This window comes from Lonchura striata, chromosome 20 (assembly GCF_050655825.1).
Source record: "Lonchura striata isolate lonStrDom1 chromosome 20, ASM5065582v1, whole genome shotgun sequence".
Classification (NCBI taxonomy): Eukaryota; Metazoa; Chordata; class Aves; order Passeriformes; family Estrildidae; genus Lonchura; species Lonchura striata.
Genome location: NC_140722.1, coordinates 9747691 through 9764138, shown reverse-complemented (window position 1 = coordinate 9764138; position 16448 = coordinate 9747691). Strand labels below are relative to the sequence as shown.

The following is a 16448-nucleotide window of genomic DNA, read 5'->3' as shown; positions in this document are numbered from 1 at the left end:
TGCCTCCTCCTGCTGGTCTCCTCTCTTGGCTTGGCTGTGTGAGAAAAGGCTGCAGGTCTGCTTGGCAGCTCTGCTCTGGCACAGCAGGTGCCACGTCTGGCTGCACCAGAATCCCTGTGGGATGCAGCAGGACAGTGCTTGGATGCAGCTCCTAATCCTGTGCAGACAACTGGGGAATGTGCCCCAGCAAGCTGAGAATTTTCCTGTTTATCTCACTGGTGTGCAAGCTGATAGGATACAATATAATGATGCTATTGAAGCCCACTCAGGGCTCTCTCCACTGGGAAATGCTCACACCTGGACTTGTCTAATAGCTCTGGGAGGATGGAGCTGCTGAAGGCTTCGAGCCAAAGCCTCTGGCACAAGCAGGGGCTGCTGTGCCTGGGCACGCTGCTCATCCTGCCAAGCCTCTCTCACTGCCTTGCCCAAATGACTGGCAGGCTTTCTAAAACCCAGGCCCTGGATCAGCCACATTCTCATGCTATATCATTCTGGAAAAAAAAAGAAAATATCAGCATGGAGGAAGGGATTTTACTTTTTCCTTTTCACTTACAAAATGGAACTGCTGTTTCTTCAGCCAAGATCACTACAGGAAATACTGTCAGTCAATACACTTCACTCCTAGACAGTGCTCCAAAATCCAGCTTTTTTGATTTAGGGCTGATGCCTGGTAAGCAAATAACTCATGGGTGACTCCCTTACCAGTGGCATTTCTTGGCTCTGAGCCCACCTCGATGACACTAGCTCCATTTTTAGAAGGGTGATAAGGAGCTGGGTGGAAGGCTTCAGAAACCATCTTTTATCTGTCAGGATGTGGTTGATGTTGAACCTTAAGAGAGTCAATATTGTTAAAGGACTCTGAAAGGCAGTGTCCTTGTAACTAAGGGCATTTGAGATTTTTAAGCTTGATTTTATGCATCAGAAAGCAAAATATATTCTCACATTGGAAATGAAAATGTGTGGAGGTTTAATGTCAGAAACTCTGCTCCCCATTTATCTTCTCTTCATTAAATACATCCCCGAAGTACCAAGAAATCCCTGTAAATAAAGAAACAAAGAGAACAGAAGTGCAAAGAAAAATAAATGTGTATTTCATCTCATGAAGGTTAAATCTCTGGTATTTTTACTGAATGCAAATTTTCCATTCTGATGCTTCGAGGCTTAAATTAATGATTGTGATTATTTAATTTTCCTCCATTTCCCTTCCTGTTGCAACCGTCGCTGTTGGTTTTCACACCACACATAAAGAGTTTTGCAGCTGCCACAGTCATTCCTGTGACGGTACAAGCTGACCCACGCTTAGTGCTTCAGTGTAAAAGTCTGGGCTAAGTTGCTTTTCCACGGTGCTCATGTAAAACCATGTATGACTGTCTGTCAGCTTCCAGCAAGTCCCTTAGGAAAACTACAGGTCATTCCCTTGGCACCTGTCCCTATAAAATGTACATTGCACAAAGTCATGATTGAAATGTACAGAGGAAATTACACATTCACCAACAGAAAAAAAAAAAAGGAAAAAAAAAAGAAAGAGAGAAAAGAAAATCCGATTGCTATTTTACAAGAGAAAAGTGTGTCTCATTCCATACATACAAAATGTTTTCAAATTGTACATAAGTACCAAAGGCATTATGAGAGATTCTTTGGAGATGAAACGAAAGTGCAAGAAAGCCAAGGCAACAGAGCAAATGAAAGGAAGCAAAGCAGCAGCTGTCTTTGCTTTCTAAAGGACAACCAAACTTCCCAGCTCAGCCCAGCCCCGGAGCTTCCCGGTGGGAAATTCACCTCTCACTGTCAGGACAAAAACATGAACCATTTTTAGCCCAGGTAAGGCCAAATGAGGCAGGTGCTGTTGTAAGCCATGGTAGTGTCAGGGTATCTCAGGGAGGTGGCACACACTCCAGCAATGGATGTACCCTTTGCTCAGTAACCTATTTTGGGCTGAAGCAGCTCTTACAGCTGAGAACTTTGGACCCAGAGATGAATTTCAGGCCAATGCAAAAATTTGATCACTATATATTCAAGGCATCCAGCTATATTAAACCAGAAAAGTTACCTCTTCATGCCTTTGTTTATTTAGATTAAACACTGAAGGGTAAGCTCTAGCCAATATAAATCTTGTATCTGTGAAAATATTGGCAAAATTCAGTGCTAAAGGATGATTCATTTGGTGAGGCTGGTGAAATCTCTGAATAGGGGCTATTGGAGTCTGTGGGCTGACCTGCTTGGAAAATCAGATTTATTGGTTATAACATGGTCCTTTCTTCCATAACTCTAAGATCAAAGATGGGCTTTTAATATTTCTTTTCTTAAACATCTCTTACCTAGGGGCTTTTTAAAGATAGCAAAGGTAAGACCCATGGGGCACTGGGATCCTCTGCTTGGGCAGTAGGTTTGTGGGAGACCCTGGCACTGCCGTGGGACACCCTGGCACAGCACGTAAAGACTTTGCCCTTGGATCTCCAAAGGCACAGGACAACTGCTGGCCACACATCTTAGGAATGGGCTTTTTGGTCTTGAAGTTGGCACTGGCCACTCTTATATTTGTTTGTTTGAAAGGAAGCCAAAGAAATTATGGCTCAAAGAGCTGCATCGCTCTGCTGCATGGCCTGTGCTGCCTTCAGAATGGGAATTCTCCTTGGGATGGCAGTCACACACCAGCCCCCTCTGCAAATCTTCCTTTTTGACCGAGACAAATTATTGGAAAAGAAATTTGGTTTTATTTTACCCACTGTCTCACCTCCAAACCAGAACTTTTCTTCCCCCTGTGCATCTCAGATGCAGCTTTATCTGTTTTGATAAAGAACACGTGTGCACACGTGTTCATACCCACATGCACATACAGCCACACGTGGTGCATGTACTTGAACCACATGCACACACTTCTGCAGCCAAAGTTGTGTTGTCCTTTTATCTTACAGGTTATGACAAAGATAAACTGTGAGCTTCATTCAATCTGTACAGAATTTACAGTTCAGATGAATAGCAATGAAGAATATATAGGAATACAGTAGCTCTTAAGTATTTATGGGCTGTGTGTGTTTGTTTTGTTCAGGTATTTTTTAATTAACATCACAATCTCGTATTTTAGCTTCCTGATAAAATCTGTTTAAAGAAACATTCAAATGCAGTGAATTTCTTAACAAAACAGGATGTTCATTTTTTCCCTTTTCCCAGTTATGTTGAGTCACATCACAAACCAGGCAGGTGACACTTTGGTGTCTGTTCAACACACTTAGGTTGATTACATGTGGAGATACCTATCAGCACATGGCATGTAATGTGCAATCTGTGTGCAGTACATGGTGAAAATGTGCCAAAGTGACACCAAGCGAGATAAATTTCATAAATACAGTGTCTATATTGGAGAAACAGGAATATAGTTTTAGTGTGGAGCGTTGTTGCTGTATAAGAACAGTGGCACCCACCTAGATGAATTACTGATAAAAGAATAAAACATTTATAAGAATAATTTATTGAATCTCCTAAAGCATTTGATACACCACGCAGCAACTGCAGCTATGTTTAAAATCTGCTCTTAATTTAAAATGACAAAATCTCTGCCATTTATCAGCTATATCTTGTTTTGCCTTGGTGTTCCTGAAAGTCTCAGGTATTCTACACTGTGCATGAATTTTTTGAGAAAAAGTGAAGAAACTTCAAATTTCAGGGGTTTTTTGGGGGAGGGAAGAGTAACCAACAAAGAAAGGTCTCCATCCTATCTGCTGACAGGAGCATGGGGTAACTGCAGCTCCAGGGAAGATACTGGACCAGTGTGAATAAGCAGGCAGGACAGAAGAGACCTGTCACCAGCCTTGATGACTTGTCCTCAGGTTCTCAGCAAGGCTGAACATGGTGTCTGTGGAGAGGCTGAAGAACCAAGACCTCCACATCCAAATCTGTGATCAATCCTTTTCATGGGCATCACTGCATATGGAAAACACTGGGTCATGGCCACTGTGTTGGTCAAGTTTAAGCAATTATTGTGAAATGCTGCTTTTGCTTTAAAGAGGTGTCCATGGCATATTAAAATAAGGAGGTATTTTCCCATTGTGGCTTGCAAGGCTTGTGCTGAGCTTTTCTTGTGTGGAGTAGGAAGGAGAGAGCATCTCTCCACATCCACAGTCATCACTGTCAAATGGAGCTGAAATTCCAGCAGAGGCTTTGCTGGCAGCGTGACATTCAGCCTTGTTTTGGGGTCAGAACCATCCAAACTGGAGGCTCTGGCATGGCTTCTACCTGAAATCATTAACCCTACCCTAAAATTATAGGCATAGCTGCAGGTGAAATCCAGCCTGGGCTTGGCACTGAGCTTTGAAAAGCCTTGTGGTTTCTCAGAACCAGGCAAACAGATGCTGCTTGAACAATCCACCTGCAGCTGTATTTACAGGAATTAGGAGAGGGCAAAATGCTTCCAGGTCCATTGGCAGCTTTGGAAACAGCACAGCTTGGACCAGCTGCTTTCCAGTTCTCCCCATGACCGAGCTGGAGCCTGGCATGCACAGCCACATCTGCGGGTTGCCAAAGGGGACAAGGGTCTTGAAAACTCTTGCTTCAGGGAGCAAAAACATCTACACTGGTAGAGCCTGTGAGCTCTCCTCAGAGATATTCACCTGGACAAGAAAACCTGAGCCAGACCTCATCCCTGTTTCACTTTAATCAGCTAAAGCCATGGGAACAAACCCTCACAGGGCTCAGACAGACAGCACAGACCCCATCCCCATATGGAAAAGCTCCAGCAGAACAAACCAGGGATGTGTTGAGGCCACAGTGGTTCAATGAGGAAGCAAATAAATGGCCAATAAAAAGCAAAACTGTCGTGCTAACAAAACAAAAAGGCTCTCTGGTGCATCTGGTGATGCCAGGCCAAGTCTCAGAGCAGAGTTCTGGCATTACAGCTTCCCTGGTAAATAGTCTGGGCAAGGAAGGGGAGGATATGGGGCCAGGGTCAGACCCAGTCATGGCAGCAGTGCCAAGAGATATGAGGGACTGCAAACACCAGCAAGATGGGCAAACCCTGAAGGCCTCATGGCAGGCTGGTATTGCAGTGGGGAGAACACTGGCAAAATATTTATGGAGATGAAAATGTAGCTCAGTGCCACTCGGTAAGGAGAGTGAGAGATGCTCCCATGAGAAATGGTTATGGCACAGTTGCAGGGTGCCCGAGACCACCAAGGCTGTAGGGCAGGGTGGGTGGAATTTCCAAAGAGTGGTTTCCAAGGTTTGGAAGTCACCTTCACCCCTGCACCTCGGGCTGTGCTGCAGGCACAAAAGCACATGGCACCCCAGGGCTGGATGCAGGTGAGAGAATCCTGTGGGAATTAAACCAGACATATGGCAGGTCCCACACACGTGGGTTCAAATGGCATCTTTGAAATGAAGACCAGGCATCCATCCTTGGCACTGCCTGCTCCTCCAAACCCACAGCAAGGGCTGTCTGGAATGCTCTTTTTCAGAGGCATCCAGATGGAAAGGAGGTTGTGACACACAGCCAACACAATTTTTCCTCCCCATTTACACATTTGAAGGACCCAGAGGTACAAACAGGTTTTTTTACCCCCTAGTCATAAGCAGTAGAAATGGAGTCTGTGCATGCTGTATCAGAGGGATGGGGTGATGACCAGTTGCAGCATGAAAGACACTTGGTATATCAGTGTTACCTACAGAAGCACCGCAGCACCCTGCGAGGTGGCTCCCCGGGAGCACAGCCTCTCCCCAGAGTGATGCTTTTGGCAACGTTACCTTGTCAGGTACTACAGCAATCTGGGAGTGCAGATACAGCTGGAGCATATTGCTGTCTACTCATCTCAGGCTGCATGCAGTAGCAGGCAAAATTGAGAGTACAGTCAGTGAGATAGTCCAGAAAGCACATTCATAAGTTAAAAAGGTTCCTGCTGCTACCTAAATTCAAAGCATGACTAATAGTGTATCAAAAGGTGTGTGATCCCTCTCCCTCTAGACACTAAGGTAAGGCAAGCAGTATTTTGTCACTGGGGCATCAAACACTAAGATATACTAAAGAAGATTACTATGCAGTAGTATTATCCTTATTATTAAAAACCCACCCTACTGTTAGTGTTAAAAAAAAACAGTGAATCCACACCCCTGCACGGAACAGGTTTAGCTCCGTGAGGCAGAAAAGTCGGGGTGCATGTGTGCTAAAAGCAAGGGTTTGCTTTTACACCTCTGAGCAGCAGTGACCCTGCAGGGCTCGGAGGGGCTGCTGCCCTCAGCCCTCCCCACAGCCTTCTCCTCAATGCTACCTGCAGCTGAAGGAGCTTTTGTATCTGATTTCCTTGTTTGTGGCTCAGGAAAAGGAAGCTGATGAGAACAGAAGAGGCTGAGCTGTGATGGAGAGAGGATGGAGAGAGGATGGAGAGGATGTGGATGTGCAGCTGTGGGTTGGGAAGAAAGGGTCGGAGGCTCAGGGCTCGCTCAGCCTGAGCGTTCACATGATGGAGGAACAGAAATCCTTATCCTGCTCATGGGCTTTTTAACATTCCCAATGAAATACTCACTATTATGGGTCTTTGTATGGGACAACTTTGGGTAAATTCCCTAGGAATTTCAGTTTCTCTTTTAATACTTATATTTTTGTCTTAGCAATAATGTTGCTGTGACCACAGTGGTCTGAGGATATCAGGAAAATGAGGTTTCCAGTAGCTCCCTCTTGGGAAAAGTATGAGTGAAGGTGTTTATTTTTCCTCTTGGGCAATTATCTGGAAGGAGAGCATTTGTATCTGAGGTGATGCTCTGGCTTCTCAGGTAGATTATACAAACTTTTTCTAAAAATTCACATAATTTAAAATTTTAAAAATCAATTAAAAATGTAAAAATATACCTATTTATCCATAAATAGCAATGACCCCGCAAAATTTATTTGGACCTATTAAGCAGTATTTGAAACAAAATGCATTTTTAGAAAATCTGATATATCACATAGTCTGTCTAAAGAAATAGGATGGCTTTCTGAGCTGGATGAGAGGTTTGGTTTTGGTAAGCTCCTTGACATTTTTTTGCTTTAAAAATTGTTGTTAAGAAAATGGGTCAACAAGGAAATTCACATACAAAACCTGCACTTGAGTAACAATAAAGTCCCTTCCCAAATATTGGGAAATTTGACTTATGGCTGTTCCTCTGCCTCGGGGTCACATTATGAAAGGCCACCTTGCAACATCTCCTGTTCAGAGAACTCCTCAGACCACCTGAACTCACACTTGCACCTGAAGGACCAAAAAACTTACTGTGGCTTCATGTCCCAGCCCCAGGCATTGCTCCATCCCGTGGGTGGGCCAATTGCAGGATTTCTATCCAGACCTAGACCGTGATTATGGAAGAAAAAAAGCCCAGAAGCTTCTTGGGGAGCAGAGCTCAGGCTCTGGTCCAAGGTCATGGCTCCACACTGACACAGACACACCTGGAACCAGGCTCTGGGCACAGAACCCAGTGTGGGCATGGGCAGCCACGGAGCAGTTCAAGATGGTCTGCTGGAAATTTGGCTTTCACATCTTCAGCTCTCTTTGGACTCCTCCATCCACACTTGGCATTGCCTAGAACTGGCTTCTGTCCTCCAAAAAAATATGGAGTAGCATTTGGGAAGAAGAGGGAAGCAAAGAGTGGCCCAAGAGAGGCTCAGCAGAGGGAAAAAGTTTGCCTGCCCTCCCTTTTAAAGGTCTTTCTCATCAGGACTGCCTTATCAGCAACCCAAAACCGATTTATTTTCTTGTAGTCTGGTGGTTAAGACTTCTTGTGGGAGATTGTCACTAGGAATGTGTGGTACAGACATGGGGAGCTGAGTGGTTAGAAGGGAAGACTTTTCATAGAGTATTGGACTATGATTCAGGAGAATAATGAAATTATTTATGTCAATAAGCAACAAGTAAGACCTGTCATTGTTTATGCAGGCTTAAATAATTTCATGGAAATGATGAGCATTATTTGTAGCTAATTCTAGTGCAAGTAAACCCCCAAATCCATGGGGTTTTGCCTGGATTAATGAGAAATGATGATTTATGGCATGGTTCTGCTTGGAGGAGTGTCAGAATTTCTTTGATATGACATCACAGAAAAATATATCTTCAAAGAAAAACTCTATGTGAATTCTATGTGAAATGTGTATAAAACCAGATTTTACAATCACTGATTATGGGAAAAATCCAACAACTTTTCAAGATACAAGACAAAAGATCTTTATAGATTCCAGTGCAGGAAGTTGAAGAGGAAAAACTCAGTTTTTCCTATGCAACCCCTGAAAATGAGCTTTAAGGTCCCTTTATACCCAAACCATTCTGTGTTTCTGTGAATGGGTGATTCTGTGATTCTCTTACTGAAGCCCAGTCATGCACCTGTGCTGCAATAGGACTGCATGGCATCATCCTTATCCTCATCCTCATCTGGCATTCCTGCCTCTATATCATAGCCTCTCTGACAAATTTCTAGCAGGCCTTGCAAAGTAATTGCAAACAAATAAGAGAATAAATCTTTGTTATCTCTGACTAGGACAAAATTTGCAGTGAGCAGCTGGCTGGAGAAACGTCGATTTTTGCCTCAACGAATGCAATTTCCATTCTTGTGGTCAGTAGAAAGCCCAGGCCACACATTTGATTTAGGACCTGCTGACACTTCTTGTTCTAGCAGAAAGGATCTCATTTTGGAACACACCAGAGGCAAATCTGCACAATTTACAGCCATTTGGCATTTAAAGTTGTCTCTGTGTGGAAGTCAAGGGCATCGCTGCATTAACTCTGCACAAAGGAATCTGGAGCTAGAAGGAGTTTGGAGCACAAACAGAGAATGAAAAACTGGAGAAGTTAACAAAAACATGGTTCATGAGGGGAAAGAAAGGAACTAGCATGGCTGGAAGCTCAGATTCTCCCTAAGAACAAGGTTTTCCCCTCCTGAATGGTGAAAAATAACAGGAAAAGTTGTGAAGATACTTCCCCCTCCCTCATTCAATGGTAAGACCTGTGTGCTGGTCCTGGGCACTCACAAAAGAATAGTTTTATTTCCTGCCTGCAAGTTGTTAAACTGCACCCACATCTTCCCTAAGGACAAAATTTTCCTGGGTCTCCCCTGGTTGCTGTGAGTCAAACAGGAGAGAAAAAAGGCTGTGAGTCTCCCTTCAACCCAACCAAATCAATGTCCAACCTCTCAAAGGCCACACAGAAATTAATTTGTCACCTAAGTACCTTTAACAGGCTTTTAACAGGGAAAATGTGGAAAGAACAGGATTTGAAATCACAGCAGAAAACACATGTGGGATCTGGGCTGTGGATGCACAGCAAGGTTCAGAGGCACAATGCCAGCCATGGTGTCCCAGCCCTGGAAACAGATCCCAAACCAAACTTCTCCTGATCCACACCCTTGCAAATAAAAACCCCTACCAACTTATCCATGTAAAGGATCACTTTGTGGCTTTGTTTTGGTCCCAAAAGAAACTTGGAGCATGACTTTTCCCCTCGCCTTCCCCCAGCTGAAGGAGCTGCTGAGGTTCCTGGTAATGACACAATGACCTTTCCAAGAGGAAATGCTTCCACAATAATGAAACGGAGCAGACTGGGATTGGCACAACTCGCGGGCAAGCACGGGCAAGAGGCTTCTGAAAGACCATGAAGAAACAAAGCAGCGCCTCTCAACTCAGCTTGAGGGATCCAAACAAACCAAAGGATGTCCCGAGAATGTGGGGGTGACATTCTTTGCAGGGCAGGAGAAGAAAGGAAAGATTTTCACGGGCATAGTGTGTGCAATAAAGTGTTCAGGCACAATGCAAACTGTAAGAAAAGTGCCCACTCTGACCAACAGGGCTTCCAGAAGATGGAGCTCAGCACTTAACTCACAGCAAGGCAGGTACCACAGCATCCTGCACGTCCACCCTCTCCCTTTGCCTGATGGCTGTGCCTCCCCAACATCGCTGCTGGCCACAAGAAGGGCTTGGGATCATGGCAGCCCTCCAGACGGGCTGCCTTTCGTTTGACTTTGCTTTCAAAGCACCCCCAAGTCCCTTGTCAGCAGAAGGAGAGATAATTAAATATAATGCATGGTTTAAAAAATAAAACTCCATCCCCACAGTGTCTCGTCCTCCTTCTCTGTCTCCTTTCTCTGCCCTCTGGATTGCCCCTCTTCTTGCACTCAAGCTCATATTTCTGAGTTTTTCCCAAGATGGGATCATTTCCAAACTGCTCTGGTTTAGAACAGTACCCCAGCAAGTCCCACTTAAGGCCACATCTGCTGCTCATGGAAATATCCCAGCCACCATCCCTCTCTGCTAGGGATTTTCCATGCATTATATTGGAATTATGTCACTTTCTTGGCAGCTAATGAGAAACCATGGAGTAACAACCCCTCATTATTACACATGCCCTGAAACCTGTGCCGGAAACAGGCATGTATTCTTTCTGTGACTCCAAAACACCTAAAGGTGTGGTCAACTCCTGCCATGACAGCAATTCCCACCTAACACTTGTCAGCCACCAGTTAATGTGATCTACAAAAGCCCTGTCTGGGTGATTTATTCCTGCCCTGCACTTCTGAAGATTCCCAAGAAATGCAAATTGCTTACTCTGCGCCATGGAAGTTTCACCTAATGATCTTAGAAAGAGAGTATGAAAGAAATCTGGACTTCACGGCTCCAGTTCGCTCATCACCGTGACTCTTCCACAAATGCAGGCTCGGACCTGCTTGTTCCCCCCCAGAGTAAGCTGCAAGAAAGTATCTGCCAGCTAAGGGTGTCCTAGAAAGAGGAAAACCTTAGCTGTCAATCTCCTTGAGAAGTTCGACGCGTGGACAGCTGGAGCGGGCAGCTGCCAGCGCTGGGACGTGGCTCGGCGGCTGCAGCGAGGCTTCACTGCCGGGGGGTTGACCAGCCCATGTCACTGAAGGGTCCCTCGCCCGTGGCCGACCTCGGGGGGGGACCACAGGGTGTGCAGAGGTCAGAGTCGGTGTCTGACTCCCCTTCTGCAATGTAGGGTCTGATTTTGGCCACGGCTGCATAGCAACCGTTGTTAAGGATGTCCAAGTTCTCTTTGGACTGGGAGATGCTAAAGCCGCTGAAAGAGCGCTCCAGTTCCTCGTGGTCCACCGAGGGGATGGAGATGGACGTGTCGCTGTCTCTCATGGCACTCTCGTGGTGTTTGGTTGCAATGTCTTCGTTCCTCAGGTACTCCGCGCTCGCCCGGTGCCCGCCGCTGTAGGCGGACAAGGAGCGCTCGTGAGAGGGCGGAGGTGGGATCCGGACCAGCGAGCCAGGGTCTCCGATGGGAGAGGAGCCGTGGCTCTGCCGCTGGCACGACGTGGAGGGCGGGCAGGCGTTGCTTGGGGCTGGTGGGGCGGAGAAGTTCTTCTGACCCATGGAGCTGGTGGACCTGATGATCTTGATGATGCAGCCGTTCTTGTCGATGTGCTCCCTGCTCTCTTCGGGGCTGTGGTAGGGAGGCGCTGGGTCTGGTTCTTTGGACCCAAAGTAGGCCTCCGTCTCTGTTGGTGGGATGCCCATCCGCTGCATGTAAATGTTCACCAGGAAGTCCAGCTTCTTCTCCATGGACTGAACCTGCAAAACACCACAGTTCCAGCACTATGTGCAGGCTGAGGCACATTAACATCCTGAGTATGAGCAACTTCCATTGAGGCACAAGTGTGGGGCTGGGTTTCATTGATCACCTCTGCCTACACTGACCCACAGCATCTTAAAGTAAATATTTCATTATCCTGTTCTGAAGAGTTTCATTCTCCACCTTTTTACAGGGTTTCCCCTGTTACAGGATATTCCTTATGCTCCTCTAATCTTTGTGACAGGCACCAAATTCTAGAAAAGCTGGAGCACAGTTGCTTCTCCCAGCTCCTTCTTGCTCTTTGCACTTGTCTGAACTCAGAAGGTCATTGGGATTTCTGAGCCTTATGCTCTAGGAAGATTTTAAATCTTCAGCAAGGCCAGCAGCTCCAGCAGCCCGGCTCAGGGACTCATTTGAAATGTGTCCAGTGTGGTGGCAAATAAACCAGGTTGTTGTTTTCAAAAATAATGCAGACTTTTGACAAACGCAGTAAACAAGACTCAAAGTGCCTGGTTTGAAAGTAGCACTTAGGTTTCCAAGCCATTTAGCGTCCTTTCATAAGAACAACCTTGCTTCTTTTTCAAAGTATTCTGGGCTCTCAATTTTTTTAAACTAAAAAGTAACATCCCACTGAGGGAAAAAGTCAAGGAAAAACCAACACAATGCATGCAACACCCTCTGACAAGAATCCCTTCCCAACCCAAGATACCTGTTTTTCAACTTTTCCAAGCCTGCCCATCATGCTGGGGTCTTCAGGCAGCTCCCCTTCTGCTGGCCCTTTGGTCCGATCCTTGTCGGTCATGGAGGATCCTCTCCCAACAATCTGGTCAACTCTACCGGGATCAGAAAATCCCCCCGCCCCCGGAAAAGGACCTGGAGTCAGTTGGAGGCAGCAGGTGAGGAGGGCACTGCTTGTCATGCCTCCACGGGACAAAGCAACAGCCTCTCTCCCAGCTAACACTCCAAATTACTCAGACACGCAGTGGCACTGAAGTGTTAATTCAGATGCAAAATTCAGAGCGGTATTAGCAGAGTTTGAAATTATCCATTTCTGTTTATACAGATAAAACCTGGCACATTATGCACAGTAAATTTACCCACTGCAAAGAATTTCTTTTAACTGGCTTTCTTCCAAATCGATTAACTTCTTATTTGCACTGAGAAATTATTATTTTGGGGGAAGATCAAGTTTTTTGTCTAGCAAATATCAATGGGATCTTTTTCAGTCTTTGCAGCAGTTTCCTCTCCTCCATGCAAATGTCCATGTGCGATTCTCATGTCCATGAAAATAAGCTGCTTGTCCTAAGATCCAGACAAACAGGTGCAGTGATAACCATTTTAGTGGAATTACATCAAGGCTGAATTTGGCTAGAACTCACCAAACATTACCAAACTGTTTTCATCTCAACGCTGTTCACACTTGCACTGCTAGATTTACTGTTTTTTATTAGCAGGGCTCCCAGCTGGCAGCAGCAGAGGGAGCTTCTGCCAAATCAGCTGGTAAAGGTTACCAGGCACAAAATTTGGTACTGACTTCTTTATACCGGTCACATTTGCATTTCCTTATTCCCAGTATGGAAACACCTAGGTTGATTAACAGCTCTGTATGAAGAGAAGGGAGGAGAGCAGAACCACTTTGCAAGCTGGAATTCAATTTTATTAGAGGCATCAAATATAAATTTCTGGAGAGTAAACACTGGAGCTTCTTGATCCCTCAAAAGTCTGAGGAGCAACTCATTTTTGGAATAATTTCTTAATGGCAGCCAGGTTCATAGACTAATTCTGTGCTGAGCAAACTTTACTCTTGCATAATGCATCAAACATAAGGGTGGCAGGGGGAAAGAAGGGTTAATTAATCTGATTGAAACCAAGTTGAGGAATCTTGAGCAAAAACTCAAAATGCTTCTTACACAGTTCTGCTGTGTGGGCCATGGGTCCATGCACCAGGAGGAGGAAAAGGAAGGAGCTGAACACAGACAGACAAGGGAAAATGAACAAACAAAAACCAAGGAAAGGAATGAGACGTGAGGCTATTTCCAACACAAGAGCCATCTGTTTGCTTCACATTGGACAGGGACTTCATACTGATGTTGGCTGTTGACACTGAGGGACAGGTACCAGTGGGAATGGACCAGCGTGGCTCCCTTAGCTTATATTAGAGCAACAGCACTTTACAGCACCAGATCTGGCTCAAAGAGATGAAGTGGATGAGCACATCATACCAAAGACAGAAAATATAAGCCAACAATCATTTCAGAGTTTAGTTTTGATCCCAGAAGCTACTTGATTTGGGCAGGGGTGTGACAGAATTCTGTTCTGCTTAAAAAGCCATGTTTGATCGTTTGCTTAGCAATATAAGCACAGGAGTACAAGGAGCACCAAGTGCTGGAATTACAAGTGTGAGGAATATGCATGCCTTATTTCTCTCTTGTAATGGGAGAAGGAAGTCACTGACATTTACAGGAACTCCCCACGAGGGATGCAATTACTGACAGGACATACAGCACAAGAAATCCTAGGACAATGTCGTTACCATGTAAGCAAAGAGCTGTTAAATTGGATACCTCGGGCTACCTTGGTGGGGAATCACAAGCCAAAGCGTGGTACAGCCACTGTATGAACTCCTCTCCTGTATGCACAAGCAAGTAGACTGGTAAAAGAATGAACACGAGTTTAAAGAGGCCCAAAGTCTAAATGTTATTGAGTACTGCAGAAGGCCAAGAACAATCAGGGTGCTCTGTCCTCCTGTCCCATTCAGCACCACACTGACACTGAAATACGTCCACTAATGGAAATGAGATGTCCCTCAGCAGCTGTGGAGTAGAGCAGGGAGGCAGGACAGAATGTGACACAGAGAGGAGAACCCAACATTGCATCGTAACCCTAATTTGAACCTTGCAAAAATCAAGGCAGAACTTCTGCTGTCTTTCATACCTGAAGAGAAGAGCTACCCAGTGAGTGAACCTCACGTGGCCCATTTCAGGGGCCAGCTGGCACTTCACAGCTAGAGTGATCACTAAGAGCACTAAGTTGTTGCTCACCTTCAAGGACACAATTTGTCTTTAGAGCTGCTGGGATTTAGGAGCAGGGCTGAAGCCCTTCACAAATCTCACCCATAGAGCATTCAGAAGCCCTTTCCCATTATATAATTGACACCAGAGCCCAGAATCCCTGCTTGATTCATTCCCTGTGTGTCTACACCTGAACATAGTCCTGACTCCTGGGGTGGTTGTCTTCAACAGCTCTGAGGAAGCAGAGCCAGATCTCTGCTTGGAGGAAGAGCAGCACCACAGATGTGCAGGAGGGCAGCTCTGGGCCTCTGGTGTCAGTGCAGAGAGGGGAGAAGGTGAACCAAGTCCTTCTGTCTTTATGGGAGAAACCAGTGTCAAGTTCTCCCACCCCTTTCCTTGCCATGGCACAAGCTGGACCACAGGAGAGTGCTCCTACCCTCAGCAAAGTGCAGATTTCATTTATCTTATCCGATACAAGAGAAAAGAGGAAATGCCTTTTGGGCTCCCAACCCACCTGCACCTAGCTGAGGACCACCAAGAGTAGGGGGTCCTTTTAGCCATTACAAGATTTTGAGATTTTGTCCAAACTGGGCAACAAAGCTCAAAAGATGAAGAAGAAAGAACACATTCCACTTCAGCAAGCAGAAGGGGATAATTTATGTTCTTACTGCATGACAAAGGACCAAGAATCTTCTGAGGTGCCCATCCCACTTCTACACTACAGGCCATGGGGAGATTTGTGTCTTCTCAATACTTATTTTTGCTGTGCCAAATACGCACATGCAGAGGGAAGAATTCAGCTGAAGCTTTGGGAGAGCCAGCCCCATGTTCTTCTTTTCCTGGCAGAAGAGGATTCAGAGATTTCTAATGATGCACAACCAACTGTGCCATCTGCTGTCCTTGGTTGGCTCTGCTGGGCCTCAGTTTGGGAGGAAGAGAGAAGAGGGGATTGCTCTTTACAACGGACTTTACTGTCTTTCCTTCTTTCTAATGATACAAAAAAAATGTAAATTCTTGCATCAGCCACAGTGCAGGTTTTCTCATGCTTCATTATGCTTCATGCTAACAGTGCATGCAAAGAGGTGTAATAGGTCACCCTCGGGCCAGAAGCAGACATCAAAAGGTCAAACGGCTCAAATGAGATAAAAATGAAGTGTTTGGGAATAGATACTCAAGTATTTTCTTTTTTTTCTCTTTTTTTCCTTTATCTCTTATAAATTTTTGTAAACAATCCAAGCATTGAAGCCAAACCCCCTTCATCCATGTCACAGGACTGGCTACTTACCCCTTCATTTGGCAATAAAACTTGCTCTGGACAAATTTAGATCAACAACTGTTTTCCAAAAATTACAGCTGAGATTGCACCTACTCTAGGCTAAATCAGATGATCAAGGGAATTTTATCCTAATTGTCTGTGTGTAGAGCATGGAGCAAACACCATCAGCCAAAGCACAGCTGTGGGCATCTACCAGGAGCCCCCTGACTTTGCTGGGAGCTGCTTGCAGAAAGATTTTGGCTGAACTGAGCAATCTGTAGGATCAAGACAGCTCATGGGACATCCCTCCTGTGATGTTTCCCCTACCAGAATTTGGCTAAAACACGGGATGCAGACTGAAAAGGAGAAGCTGGAGCCATCCATGGGGACCTCACAGGACACAGACCCACGTGGTGTTGGGTGACAAAGAGCACGGCAGCAGCAGACCCTGACCCAGGGATTTTTGGATCTGGGCTTGGGGCTGCTCAGAGCTCTGGTTCCCATCCATCAGCCCCTTGAGCACCTCACAAGTGCTGCTGGTATCTGTGGGAGGATGAAACTGCCAAAAATTAAGTGTAGCATAAGCCTTTTCATGGGTGGGAACAGAATTTTCAGCAGCCTTCTGTACCCTGCTGCTTTCTG

At 45.5% G+C, this 16448-nt stretch overlaps 1 protein-coding gene across 19 annotated transcripts in view; it reads right to left on the bottom strand.

The window, feature by feature from the left end:
- Window positions 1-1068: 1068 nt before the first annotated feature.
- Window positions 1069-16448, bottom strand: part of KCNQ2 (potassium voltage-gated channel subfamily Q member 2) — a 72868-nt gene continuing 57488 nt past the window's right edge. For all 19 annotated transcript variants that reach the window (XM_021527265.3, XM_085558212.1, XM_085558214.1 and 16 more), the window contains 2 exons: window positions 12250-12373; window positions 1069-11539 (listed from right to left, as the gene is read on the bottom strand). In XM_021527265.3, coding sequence (XP_021382940.1) covers window positions 10835-11539; window positions 12250-12373 — 829 coding nt within the window. In that variant the 3' untranslated portion in view covers window positions 1069-10834. The remainder of the gene's footprint in view (window positions 11540-12249; window positions 12374-16448) is intronic.